Source organism: Teleopsis dalmanni, chromosome 2 (genome assembly GCF_002237135.1).
Source record: "Teleopsis dalmanni isolate 2A chromosome 2, ASM223713v2, whole genome shotgun sequence".
Classification (NCBI taxonomy): Eukaryota; Metazoa; Arthropoda; class Insecta; order Diptera; family Diopsidae; genus Teleopsis; species Teleopsis dalmanni.
Window position 1 is genome coordinate 77,344,531 of NC_051847.1, and position 13,199 is coordinate 77,357,729.

Sequence of the window (13,199 nt, forward strand, 5' to 3'; positions counted from 1 at the left end):
TAATATATACTCTACAGGTGCGTGCCCAAGGACTTTTGTGCACTATAGCCGCAAATGGGGTGTTGAACTCCTTGTAAAGCTTGTACATTCGTAAAGAAAAGGAATTTTCCTTTGAAATTTAATTTTTTTTTAAATCCGTTTTTGTTGGATTCTGCTTTCCAATTATTAATTCTTTGACCTAATTAGGGGTTGGACGTTTAGTCATTATCTTTTCATTTTTATAACAAATACTAAAGAAAATCTAAGTCATTGGTGGCTCCACTTTACATTACAAATCAATTCCTTGAAGTTGTAGCGCTTCCTTTTACACCATTTTATTGAACAATATGAATAATTAATTTCGATAATTTCCACTTTATCATGAAGATAAATTATAAAAAAGGATATTATATTAATTTGAGTTGAAATCCGAATTTTTTTTTTGCATGAATAATTCTTCTAACGCTAAAAGTATTACTTTTACTTGTTCAAATATTTTTAATAAAATAAGATTACTAGAGAAAACGTAGTTTTAAACTTTTCTGTGCAAATAGTTGCCAAGTTCCGAAGCTAACATGCAAAACAGCTGCACAAGAAATGCAAATTCAGTTTCAACTAAGAATGTTGACAGAGAATCCGAATTGTTGAAATGCGTCAAAGGTATAACTTTGGCATACTTGGAAGAGTTTTTCTTGGAGCAAAAATTGCTACAATATTCATTCAATTATTTTCATTTAGTCTGGCAAACTGTTAAGGGCATTAATTGTAAAATTATTGTATTTAAAAACTTAATTGTTATATACAAAATAATACTCATTCGAATCTGTACTATAGATTCAAATGCCAAGAGTCAAGAGGAATCATGACTCAAAACACCAAATATTGTATTTGGTACACACGAATGTTCAACTTTTCACATAAATAAATCAAAAATAATTGAAACGCACAAAATGCTCAAGTTTTAATTAAAAGATTTTTTCTCATTTTTAATCTCCAGTGTTTATTTCGAAATAATTTTCTTCGCCACCAACTTTGTTTGTTCCTTACTGCTATTTGAATGTACTGGAATGTTAAGCGTTACCGACAATATTCCAAACTTATTATGCGAAAACTTTTTGACATAATTATTACAAAAGTGCTGTGTCGATTTGGAGAAACGAGCAACGGCACAAGAAATGACTTTTCCTGCCCAGAGCCTGAGCTGCCCATATTGGTTTCATTTGGAAGTTTTTGCACATAAAGCATATTCTGAAGAAATGAAATTAGAAAAAAAGTATTTTAATTTTTTTTTTTGTTGCCTTATAAGTTTTTCATTTAAAGTCATGAATTTAATGATTTTCAAAAGAGCCAACTTATGCCTGGCCACCTTCTGCAAAGAACCGCACAAAACGTGCCACTTTTCTCGGTTAAGGCAATGTGGCATAAGGCATTAACTTTAAACAATATTATTAACGCTTTTACTCGCAGGCAAAGTGCAGCAATGAACACTTTGGCACCACATTGCATTGGAATTCTGGCGTTTCCCTTTCGCACTACCAAAAGCATTGCATAGTATACTCTTATGTTGTAAATGAGCGTTTGGTTGTTAAGTGTTGGAAATTTTATTACATTGTTCAGAAATATTTTCTTCCAACACTTTTAAGTTCATTCTGCTGCATTTCTTCTCACTAGTTTCAATTTTACACTATGCGTCTTTAGGTTTTCATGACCCAAATTGCCTAGCATAACTTAAACTTCTCCTCAAAGTTGCCGCCTAAGAACTCAGCAGCAGTTTCATGCAAGAAAACGCAATAAACTCTGTCAATTTGTGTTTCAACCGTACCAGTGAAGAGCAGGATAAGTTTTTTACGTGCTCAAAGGAAGTTGAAGGTGCACAAGGTAGTAAGTGGAAAAATTAAAATTGCTTTGTTAGGCAATATTACGAGTACTAACATAAAAGGCCGAAAGCAATAAAAGTGTTCTCAATTTCAATTGGATTCTTTATTGGAGAGTAGATGAACTAAATTCTCACTAAATTCAAGTGATTTACAGCGACTAAGAACAGACTTACTTCTAGATGTTGAGATGTTTTAAATACAATCACTGTTGAGATTGCCTTCTTTCATTTACCTTCATGATATTGGAATGTGTCACTGCTTTGCTTCAAAGAACACCTACAAATTTTCACCATATAATGGGTATGATGTGGAAAAATGTTATTATTTATTTGGAAGATTATATTAAATTTGATTATAACGTCAGTTATGACTGTCGTGACTATTTCACGTAATAGACTCTATTGTTTTTAATAGAGAAGTTTCGAACAATAGTGAATTGCAAGAACAAAAATATTTGTATTTTTTTTTAATTAATTCAATTTTCGACTGAACATATATATATTGTTGATCTTAGAATTATTTCCAATATTTAATAAATAGTAAAAAATTTTTTGAGACTACAAGTCTCATACTCATAACCTGCCAAATTTGAAGCACAGAGTCAGCGTACAATAACCGAATTACTTAAAGCCCTACTTAACTTGTATATTTAAACTTCGAGTTGTGTTACTTTACTGTAGATGTTTATTAACAAATTCATATGCTGTGTTATATTATAACGATATCATAAACCAACTATAGAATAATTGAATTAAATAATTATAGTTATTTAAAGACCAGTTATGATAATATTTATATTATTTATTTATCATATATTTATTTATAATAATATTAATTATTAAGTACTTAGAATGGAAAGATAACGAATAGCTACGAACATAATCCGGAAGCTAGGGTCATGGCTACTTGTGCCAAATAATAAGTAGATAATTGCAGAGTCTCTTTAATTGACTACTAAATTAAATGCAATTAAATTAACACTACTAAGAACCAAGTAATTATTTTGAAAATTGTTTTGTTATACTATTTTAGCTGGATTTATTCTTTAAGCCGATAGGAAACTTTAATATTGAAAAATGTTTTCAGAAAAAATTCTTTCAAATAGTTCTTCTAGTATTCTCTATAATGGTACGTAGCACTTTTTAATTTTAAGCTTTTCTTTTTCTTCTCTTTCTATTTTCATTTGTTACTAGTGAATACTCTTTTGACTTTTTTGAAAAGTTAGTTTGGTTGGCAATGCGAAATAAATTTTAACCAATCAAAAAAATTCAGCTTATTTGGCATAGAATTGCGAAGCTCCATTGGAAGTTTCACAGTAAACAATTAAAATGAAAACATTAAAACCTAATCGTAATAACAAAGCATCGATACAAACTCCACTATTATTGATGCAAACGATTCGGGTTTCCATTCTTTATCAATTTCAGGCCAATCTTAGGCCGATGGAAATATATAATTAGTGCCAAATAGCGTATAAAAAGTATGTATCATCGATTGTGATTGTTTAGAAATAGCTTCCGAAATTTTAGTCCTAATATTGTTCTACAAATAACTTGTTGTTCAAAATTTTCGACTGATGATGTAAACACTGATCTAATGAAGTTCAAATTTGATTAAGATCCAAGATTGATTCAGAAAAGGATTGCTAATAAAGTGGACTTGAATACCACGGCTGTATCGCTAATATTAAGCAATCATGTATGCAAGAAGAAATAAGTAGGATCTATTTCAACGAAATTTAACTAAAGCTTTAAAATATACTCGTAAGTGTTTTGCTTAATACTTCCTTCAAAAACTAAAAAATGGATGATTCACTTCAATGCTTACATTGTAACAGATGATGAAGCTTATTTCTTCAGGTACGCCATAGAAACAAAGCAACAGGCATGGTAGTATGGAGCTTAGTAGGTGTTAATCCATCCATTAAAGCCAATCAAAGTTAAAGTCAACAACAAAAATAATAATGTTAATGAACTTCACTAGAGAAAAAGTTGTAGTTGTTATTTTTTTGAAGGGTGAATAAACGGTAACTTCTAAATAATATACTAAATATATACTGTATTCTGTTAACCTCTGCTAGCCGCTATAAAAAATTTGTTGCAAAACCAAGAAAATGGAAGTACCTAGATACTTTCTTTATCACGATTATTCTGACCAAGCTCCGTGTGAGGAAGAGTCTTCGGTAAAAATTAAGAAATAATTATTGCAGTTCATAAACGAAGTAGCAAACCTAAAAAATTCCAATTTCGCGAGTTGTTGTAATAAATTTTAGAGAAAAATTTGAGAAAAAGAGTTTTCGGTGAAAATACAGAAGTAATTAATGTAATTCAGCTCGAAGTGACAAATGAAAAAATCCGATTTTGAGGACTATTTTAGAAAGTGGATCGATCATCCAGTTTTAAAAACGAATAAAAGTTAATCGAATTTAAGTTGAAGAAATAATTTATATTAAAGTTATAAAATTAAAATTAGTTTTAATTTTTAGTCTTATCATATGTGTGAGCTCAGTGCAGCAATATAAACTCAAGATGCAGATAATACCTGCGACGTAATCTTTTTTGTCGCTTCTTCATTATAGTTAGTCCCATTATAGGAATAGTGTAGGAGATAACTTATCTGTAGGATATTTACAGTACTGCTGAATAATGTTTCGAACGACGTATGTGTTTAGAATCTTGTGGACGTCATAATTTAATATATATTAATGGTCGTCCTATGTATTGATTTTTTTCATTAAATTTATAGTCGCAAGCGAAAACCCAACGAAATCCTTTTATAACTCTATGCAAAATTCCATATATAGCTGAAGTTACTCTTGTTACAGTTCCTGTCACCGGAACGTAACTCTGTAATTTTATTAGGATTTGGGATTCACAAACGTGCCATAAAGTGGAAAGTCATTTGCAGTAATCGACTTACTTAAACATGCGCTTTTGTTCTAGTTATTGAAATGATTTGAAACCTAATCAGTATATTAAAATAATACAATTCAAAAGCTATTAGCATCATTACTATTAGCGCCAATCATTATGCTGGTGAATGTTACAATAAATGAAATTAGTTTAGAAATCAGAATAAATGAAATCTATTGAAAGAAAATCCTTGAAAAGAGTTTGTTTTTATTTTTTAAGCTATACAATGCAAATAGTCAACTAAAATCAAATATATTAAAAGACAACCATATCACTCAAGTATTCTCTGCATATAACGAAATATATTCGTTTCGGTAATACAAAGATTCGCTGCATTTTACTACAAGTCAGCCAACTGGTCACAATAACTGATTTATACTTGTCATTGAATGGGAATATAGAGAGATGATACAGTCTTTTCGTATAAATCACAATGAAAAATTCATGGTAACACATGTATGGACAGCTAATATTAGATTGTTATTTATTAGGATATATGGTATATAATTTATTTTAATATATTGATTTCTTTGAAAACACACATTAAATATTCCAATTATTCCTTTAAAATCACTCCTTCAAAAGAAACTTTTGTAGGGTGAAGTTCCTAAATATTTTGTCAAGTTAAATTTAATGTTATTATTTAAATAATTATATTCTTAAAAAAACAATCAAGAAACGTTTGTAGGTTTTCTTTGTTTTTTTTTAACCTGGTACAGGTATAAGGAAGATTTTTTGAGATTATCTAAATATATCAAATCAATCAATTTCCCAACTTTTATTATTTTTAAACATATTAAAATTTCAACAAAATATTAAACACTTAAACGCACCTGGTTTGTCGTTCGCAGTTGCTTGTTGTTAAATTTTCGATGCCATCATCGTTTAAACGCCATTTTTCTTCCTCAAGAAGTTTCCAGAACTTTGTCTTCTTAGCAATTAAAGTCGATTTAACGTTTGTGCATTTTTTCTTGGTACTGACACCTATTCCGCAACCACCCCCACCGCCACCGCCACCGCTATTTCCATTTGCAATACCAATACCCACAACAGAACCACCAACGGAAACTGTTTGATTGCTATTATGGCTGTTATTATATTTGTGGTTATAACCGTTGCTACAGTTCCCCAATACAGTGCGGGTGTCTGCGTCTATCGTCTTACAATCTATGCTGCCCGAAAATGTGCATTTGTTGTTGGTGTTATTGGCGTTGTTGCAATTATTCACACTGCTATTGGTATTCGTAGAAATATTAATAACGTTGGCAGCACTGCTGCAATTGAACAGTTTTTGTATTGCAGCTGCTGCCGGAGAACACGTTGTGGATGACGTTGATGAAGCGACAGAATTTCCGATTGCTTCCGTTGCAACTCCATTGAAATTTCCTAAAGTTTTTAATTTATTTTGAAAGTTGCGCGGAACAGATGCATAACCTCCATTTTCAATTTTTGTGAAATTGTTGTTTGTGAAATTCGAATTTCTAGTGTCAGCGGTTAATAAACCGAGTTGTGAGCCAAACGAGTCATCAATTAAATTTAAATGTGAAAATTCCTAAAAGGTTAGAAAATAAATTTCAATAATTAACAAACAATAAATTTTTATACTATAGCGGAAGTTAGTCAAAAAAAAAAATAATTGAAGTCATATAAATTTTATATATATTTACATTTATATAAATATTTTTTATGTATAGAAATATATAAACATATATTTTTATATCTATTTTATATAAAATAAATAAATACGTAAAAATTTATAATATATAAAAATATATTTTTATGTTATTATACACTTTTATGTTATTATATATTTTTATAATATATGTAAATAAAAATAATACATATGTTATATCATACATAATATATAAAAACATGTTTTAATATTATTATATATTTATTTATATTTTGAATAATATTTATATTATATTGTGTATATATTTTATGTATAGATTTTTAATATATAAGAATGTATTTTCATATCTACATAAACATTTATTTATTTATATTTTATATTTTTATATATTAACATTATTTAATACATTAAATTATATTTAATATATATAAGAAATATGCAATGTTTGTAAAAGAAAATAAAAAACATATCTCACCTCATAGGAACTGGAATTAAGTACATAAATAGAGTTTTGATTATTATATTGGCAGATTACATTATCCATTGTCTTATCTACGAAAAATAAATTTATTAAAATATTTTTGTATTACGCTCCTTTATTAATATATTTAAATATTAACATTTTATATACTATAACCTAAAAACATTTATGAATTAAGCTATATATAGTCTAATAAATTAAGAACTTTAAGAAATCCCAATTAATTGAATTTTAGTCTATAAAACTGGATTTAAGAATGATGTTGGTTCGTAGCTTATTTATTTAAAAAGTTTTGTATAAGTTGTAATTTAACCTCATATTTTTCTGACGAAAGTGACTATTATATTTAATAGAAACTAGTATATTTCATAAAGAGATTTTTCGAACACTAGTGAACTACATCAACAAAAATTAATTTCATATTATTTTAATTAATTGAATATTTGGCTGACCATACAGCTGTTTCGAGTATTGCCAAATACCCATCATTAGTGGTCTTGAAAATAATTCTTATATTTAATTATTCGTAAATAATTTTTTGAGACTGCAAGTACCAGGAATCGAATTCGTGTCCTGCTAAATTTTAAGCTTAGAGGTTTTATCCAATTTCTTCTCCACAAAATTTCATTATCTCAAAACCTCCCTATATTTGTTATTATTTATTTTCAAAAAATCAGTACCATTTTCTAAATATTTACAATTTGTGAAATATAGACTTCCAAAAATTCAGTGGTGTAACTATACTTTAGTTTAATTTTAACATTTATAACATGGGTAAGGAAAATTCATGACACCCTCTGTCATTAGTAGACAAGTGCCAAGTCAGTTTCAGTTTAGCAATATTCGAAATTTTCCAATAAAATTATAAAAACGAATTTTGATTTGAATTTTGAATCCACTATAATTTATTACTATACTAGTGTAATATTTTATACTAATACGACTGTTTGGTTATTAATAAAGTCGAAAGATCAGATCGCTTAAATGAGACTGTTAATCTCAAAACATAATATCAATTCAGAATGTTCTTATGATAGTGTGTATATGAAAATAAAAAAATATTTAATAGCTGACATGTTAAGGAATCAAAAGCATATACATATATGTTATATTATGGATGAATATTTAATCAATGGGGAAGGTGTTTGCAGTATGGATACCATATTTGCTAACAGCCGAGTCGAAGCAAATACTTCAATGATTCTGTGTGTTATTCTTACGTGGTATATGCGGTACATATCTATGTATAAAACAATCACTGTATATAACATCTATTATATAACATTTTTATAAGTTGTATGGTTGAAATTGCAGAAGAAAGGAGTAACGAATTTTTGGTCATTAAAACAATGCAAGATACTGACTGATGTTTAAGGAATTTGACTTTGAGGTGCTTAATAACGTGTCTAATTCTCGAGATCTGCAATTCAACAATTATCTCATATAAACAAATCTGAAAAGAATAAAAAAATAAAAAAATTTAAAAAAATTACTTTAAAAATTAGAAATTATACTAGTAATCAACTATTCTATGTACTGAGTTATCTACAACACAGATATATACCGGCTGACTGATGCGGTGCCTATCGAGAGAGAAATTACAATAACAAAAAGGAATTTATATATATCACACCTTGAGAAATACTTAGAATGATATAGCGCAAATTTTACTTAAATGAAACCTACCATATATAGATTACAAAAGAGAGAGTGCCCATCTATTACCTCAATGTGCTTAGTCCATGCAGAGTGGGAGAATAAAGGCAGCTCGCCGAATATTAAATATGTGGTGCAAATTTGGTATGAGTTCATTGCTGACCTATGCTTCACCGGAACCGATTTTTGTAAATAATTTTAGGTGACATATTTAACAGGACGTATGTATATTATAAATTAAAAAAATTTAAAGAAATAAGATTACACACAATTTAAACTAACTCAAATATTACGGCAAATTATAATTTTTCAATAAAACTATGTATTAAGTGTCACTTATCAAAAGCTTATAGATAAACAACTATTTATAATACACAACTTATGCGTAAAGTTTTCTTAAACATTTTTATATAATTTTAACTGATATAATCCTATACAGATAAATTGTTTAAAAATGTAAACTCATTCGAATAAATTTTAAAACCTAGCAACAGAAAATGTTCTTAAGTGATTCCATAATTACGTATCGAAATATGGTAAAATATTACAAAATAAATAGCAAATAATTAAGTGCTTCATTAATTGAATTTTTAATTTTTCCCAGTTAATTAAATAGTCCGTGCACGAAAGCTTACTCACCCATGGAATTTTCAATAAATTTTGTCTCTCGTATTTCGAAACTGAAATCACGCCCAGCTGGTGCTCCTTTAGATTTATTATTGCCGTTCAAGCGATTCGTTACTCTTAAGTCCTGTTCTTCCTTTTGCTTTTGTTGTTGTTGTAGACTAAACTGAAAATTGCAATTGACACTGAGATTTTGTTGTAGGGCGAATATATCCTTCTGACGTTGTTTTTGTGAACTTTCGTCGTGTTCAACCTGTTGCTTCAGCTGTGCTGTTCGCCTGAAATGTGAGCTACACCAGCTCGTTATCCAAAAGGATTGAAAATCTGTAAATTGGAAATAATTTTCAGTTTTAAATTAATAAAAATTTGAATAAATTTATAAAAATATTTATGTTAATTTTTTAAATAAAAACCTTAAGTAAATATATAATTTGAATTAGTTCTTTGAATAATAATGCAGCAAAATGAAAACCAAATTTTTTAGGTAATATATTTTTTGCTTATTTTAGAAAAAGCTAAGATAAAATAAAGTTGGAATAAATAAAAAATATTTTTTAATTTATTTAAAGTAAAACAAAAAATTATTACAGTAATTTAATATAAAGTATTAAAGGATTCAGGTACATACTACGGTGGAAGATTCAAAGCAAATATACAAGCATTAAAAAGTAATATTATAATAATTTAATTATTATAGTGAATGATTTAGAATATAATTATTACTTTTATATTATATTATTTTTTATATTAATATTAATATATTATTATTTTATATTATTATATTATATTTTATATTAATTTTTGGCATATATAAAATTATGTCACATGTTTCCGATTTAATAAATTATTTTAATATATTTGAAAATTCCAAAATTCCATCATGTTTAATTTTAGTGGTAGTATTTTTTATATGTTATAAATATTTAATTTTAATTACTAACAATAATAATTGCTCATAATTCTGTGATAGATGTATATGGAAAATAACATAGTCTTATTAAATATTAAATATAATTATAACCATATAAAATTATGCAATAAGTAATGTCTATATAAAAGAATAGTATTGAAAATTAACAATTACATATAAAAATATAATTAAATAATTCAGTTCTTCTACAGCTGGTTTATAATTTCGTTTTAATATAAAACACAGCAAGTAAATATGTAAATAAATGTGCACAAAAAATAATAAAACTCTGGAAAAAAGTGTTAACATACAAGACAAGTACGGCTTTGGGTCAGTTAGCTTATGAACACATACTCTGAGCTTCAAACTTGGCAGAGCACGAATTTGATTCCTGGTAGTCGAAGTCTTAAAAAATTATTCACGAATCAATATATATGTATGTATAAGAAATCGTTCCAAAACCACTGATGATGGCTGTTGGGCAATACTCGAAACAGCTGTTTAGTCTACCAAAAATTCAATTAATTAATAAAATAATAAAATTTTATTGTTATAATTTAATACTCTTCGAAATACCTCTCTATTGAAAACAATAGTTTATATTAAGTATGTAGTTTCTTTCGTCAAAACGGACATTAAAAATCAATTTAATATAAAACTATAACCACAGGCCATACTTTTCTTCAAAGTGGAAACAGAATAAACTTATAGAGCTTTACTTATTGTAAGTAAAGTGCTTATTACACTTTTTTACTCCTCAACTTATCATCTAGTATATATTGCTTTTTAAAAATAAAAAAGGATCCAAATATTTTAGGTTCTCTTAACTTTAACTCCAAGCAAAGAGTAGTCATTTGTATCTTGTATCTTGTATCTTGTATCGTATATATTCTCACAAATAAATCGCTAAAAAACCTGATATATTAATTGCGATGCAGTTGACGACGAAAAAATTGTGGTGTACATGAAATTGAAACGAGAATTTCATAATATTTCAGGTTCATTGTCTTTTCTTAGAATGCTCTTAAGGAGATTGCTTTAGTTGGACGCTAATTGCAACAGATATTGAAATAATATACAAATAATAATATACAAATATACAAATATACAAATATATAAATATAATATACAAATAATATACAAATATTATATAAATTATAAAATATGAGGTATAAGAATCTTAAGAAGCAGTATGAAAAATAATGGATTCAACATATTTCGTTTTGAAAGTACTAAACTTTTTGTTTAAATTTAAGTGATTATATTATATATAGCGTGTTGAACACATCAAGTGTTAGCCAACCAACAATAACCAATATCAACAATTTTTTATTAGAATCTCAAGCGACTAACACAGCTGTATTTTTTGAAAAGCTCTTTGTGCCTTGCAACCATAACTGCACCTTTTATGCCCCTAATTGGATTTTTATTTTTTTTTAAATGGAGCAGATTATCAAAAAGGATTCCATTACTTTACAATGTTAGTTTCCGCCCATAAATTACCAATTGTCGAGTCCAAAATTGAGTTGGATATTTGACAAATAAATGCGCGTATTAAGTATTTGTCTTAAGAGCAGGATATTTATTCTTTCAACCAGTTCTGTTAGTCTATTTCCTTATGACAAATATTTTAATTACTTAAACTTACTGTCGTTCCAAATTTATATATTTGAAAAATATGTAAAAAAATTATATATAAAATTATAGTCCAATAAATTATATGCGTATTATAAAGTAATTAAAAAAAATTCGATTTTCTAAGATCACTGATGATGAGAAATTGGATATACAACGAATCAACATTGTATGGTCAGTCAAATTTCAATAAATTAATTAAAAATTTTAGTTGTTTTTTCTTCATTACTGTTTGAATTCTTCTAATTATATATTATATTTGTTAAAAAATATCTTAATACATGGTATAAAAAATCGATATTCGAATTTTCAAATTTTATATATTTACGGACCTATTCTGTGCACTTTATAAACTTGTCAAAATTGACTGCTGTAAAGGTTTTGGTATCTTCTATATATATAAAAGAAAGATGTGTTTTTGTTACACCACTTATAACTCAAGAACGGCTGAACCGATTTAGCTGAAAATTGGCAGGGAGGTAGTTTAAGGCCAGGAGAAGGATATAGGCTGAACCGATTTAGCTGAAAATTGGCAGGGAGGTAGTTTAAGGCCAGGAGAAGGACATAGGATACCTGTTTATCCCGTTCACGACAAAGTAGGTTTTGAAATTATCAAATTTTTGATATAAGAAAATATTTTATTAAAATTTAACAGATAGAAATATAACTTAGTTAATGTGTTTTTAAAAGTTGTATTAGATCAATATAAGTTTGTGTTGCAATAAATATCGTTTTTAATCAATAAAACTACCTGGTTGTTGCAAACTCAACAAAATAAATAATTAACAATTATAATGTATGGTATGGTTGAAAATTTGAGTTTTTAGTTTTTTAATAATGCCGCGACCAAGACGATCGAATCTTTCCCGACAAAGCCGTAATGCAAGAAGAATACGAAATACTGCAAATTTAAGGACTGAAGGTCGAGCGAACAACAGAGGTCAACAAATAGATAATTTGCGATGTGTACTAAAATACACAAATAAATTATGAATGATTAAGGTAGGTATTTTTTTTTTTTTGTATTTTTTCCAATTAAAAAAAAACTGCTTATTTATTGCCTTTAAGGCGGAACAGAGTTCGCCGGGTCATCTACTAGTTCTGTAATATAAATAAAAAGCTCTTTTCCTTGTTAGTTGTCAATACGGCAAATGCTGTTGACAACTTTAAAAATATGCTCTTTTTAAGCATTTTTTATTTTTTACATGCATGACAAATATTCTTAACTTAAATATACGCTCTTTACAAGCATATTTTTTATTGTTATTTGAATGCATGAAAAATGCTTTTGGCAACTTAAAATATGTGCTCTTTACAAGCATTTTTTACGAACAGTTACGAACAATTACGAATAGTTTTCTATACAAAACACTTTACACCATAGTGTGGTGAGAAGCACTAGGTACTTGAGCTTTGAAATTTGTCAAGATGTGTCTAGAATACGAAAAAGCTTTCAGCTTTATAAAAATCAAAAATTTTATTAAAGAATTTG

At 27.6% G+C, this 13,199-nt stretch overlaps 2 protein-coding genes across 2 annotated transcripts in view; one reads left to right on the forward strand and one right to left on the reverse strand.

Moving 5' to 3' along the window:
• LOC119684862 (cytochrome P450 9b2-like) overlaps nucleotides 1-13,199 on the forward strand; it is a 286,885-nt gene that overhangs the window by 231,845 nt on the left and 41,841 nt on the right. The gene's annotated exons all lie outside the window — the stretch shown is intronic.
• The window catches only part of LOC119684857 (uncharacterized protein DDB_G0283357), a 140,052-nt gene that overhangs the window by 23,751 nt on the left and 103,102 nt on the right, over nucleotides 1-13,199 (reverse strand). The window contains exons 2-4 of the mRNA XM_038098988.1: nucleotides 9,178-9,486; nucleotides 6,877-6,953; nucleotides 5,602-6,320 (exon numbers count right to left, since the gene is read on the reverse strand). Of these exons, the coding sequence (XP_037954916.1) occupies nucleotides 5,602-6,320; nucleotides 6,877-6,953; nucleotides 9,178-9,181 (800 nt within the window). The 5' untranslated portion in view covers nucleotides 9,182-9,486. The remainder of the gene's footprint in view (nucleotides 1-5,601; nucleotides 6,321-6,876; nucleotides 6,954-9,177; nucleotides 9,487-13,199) is intronic.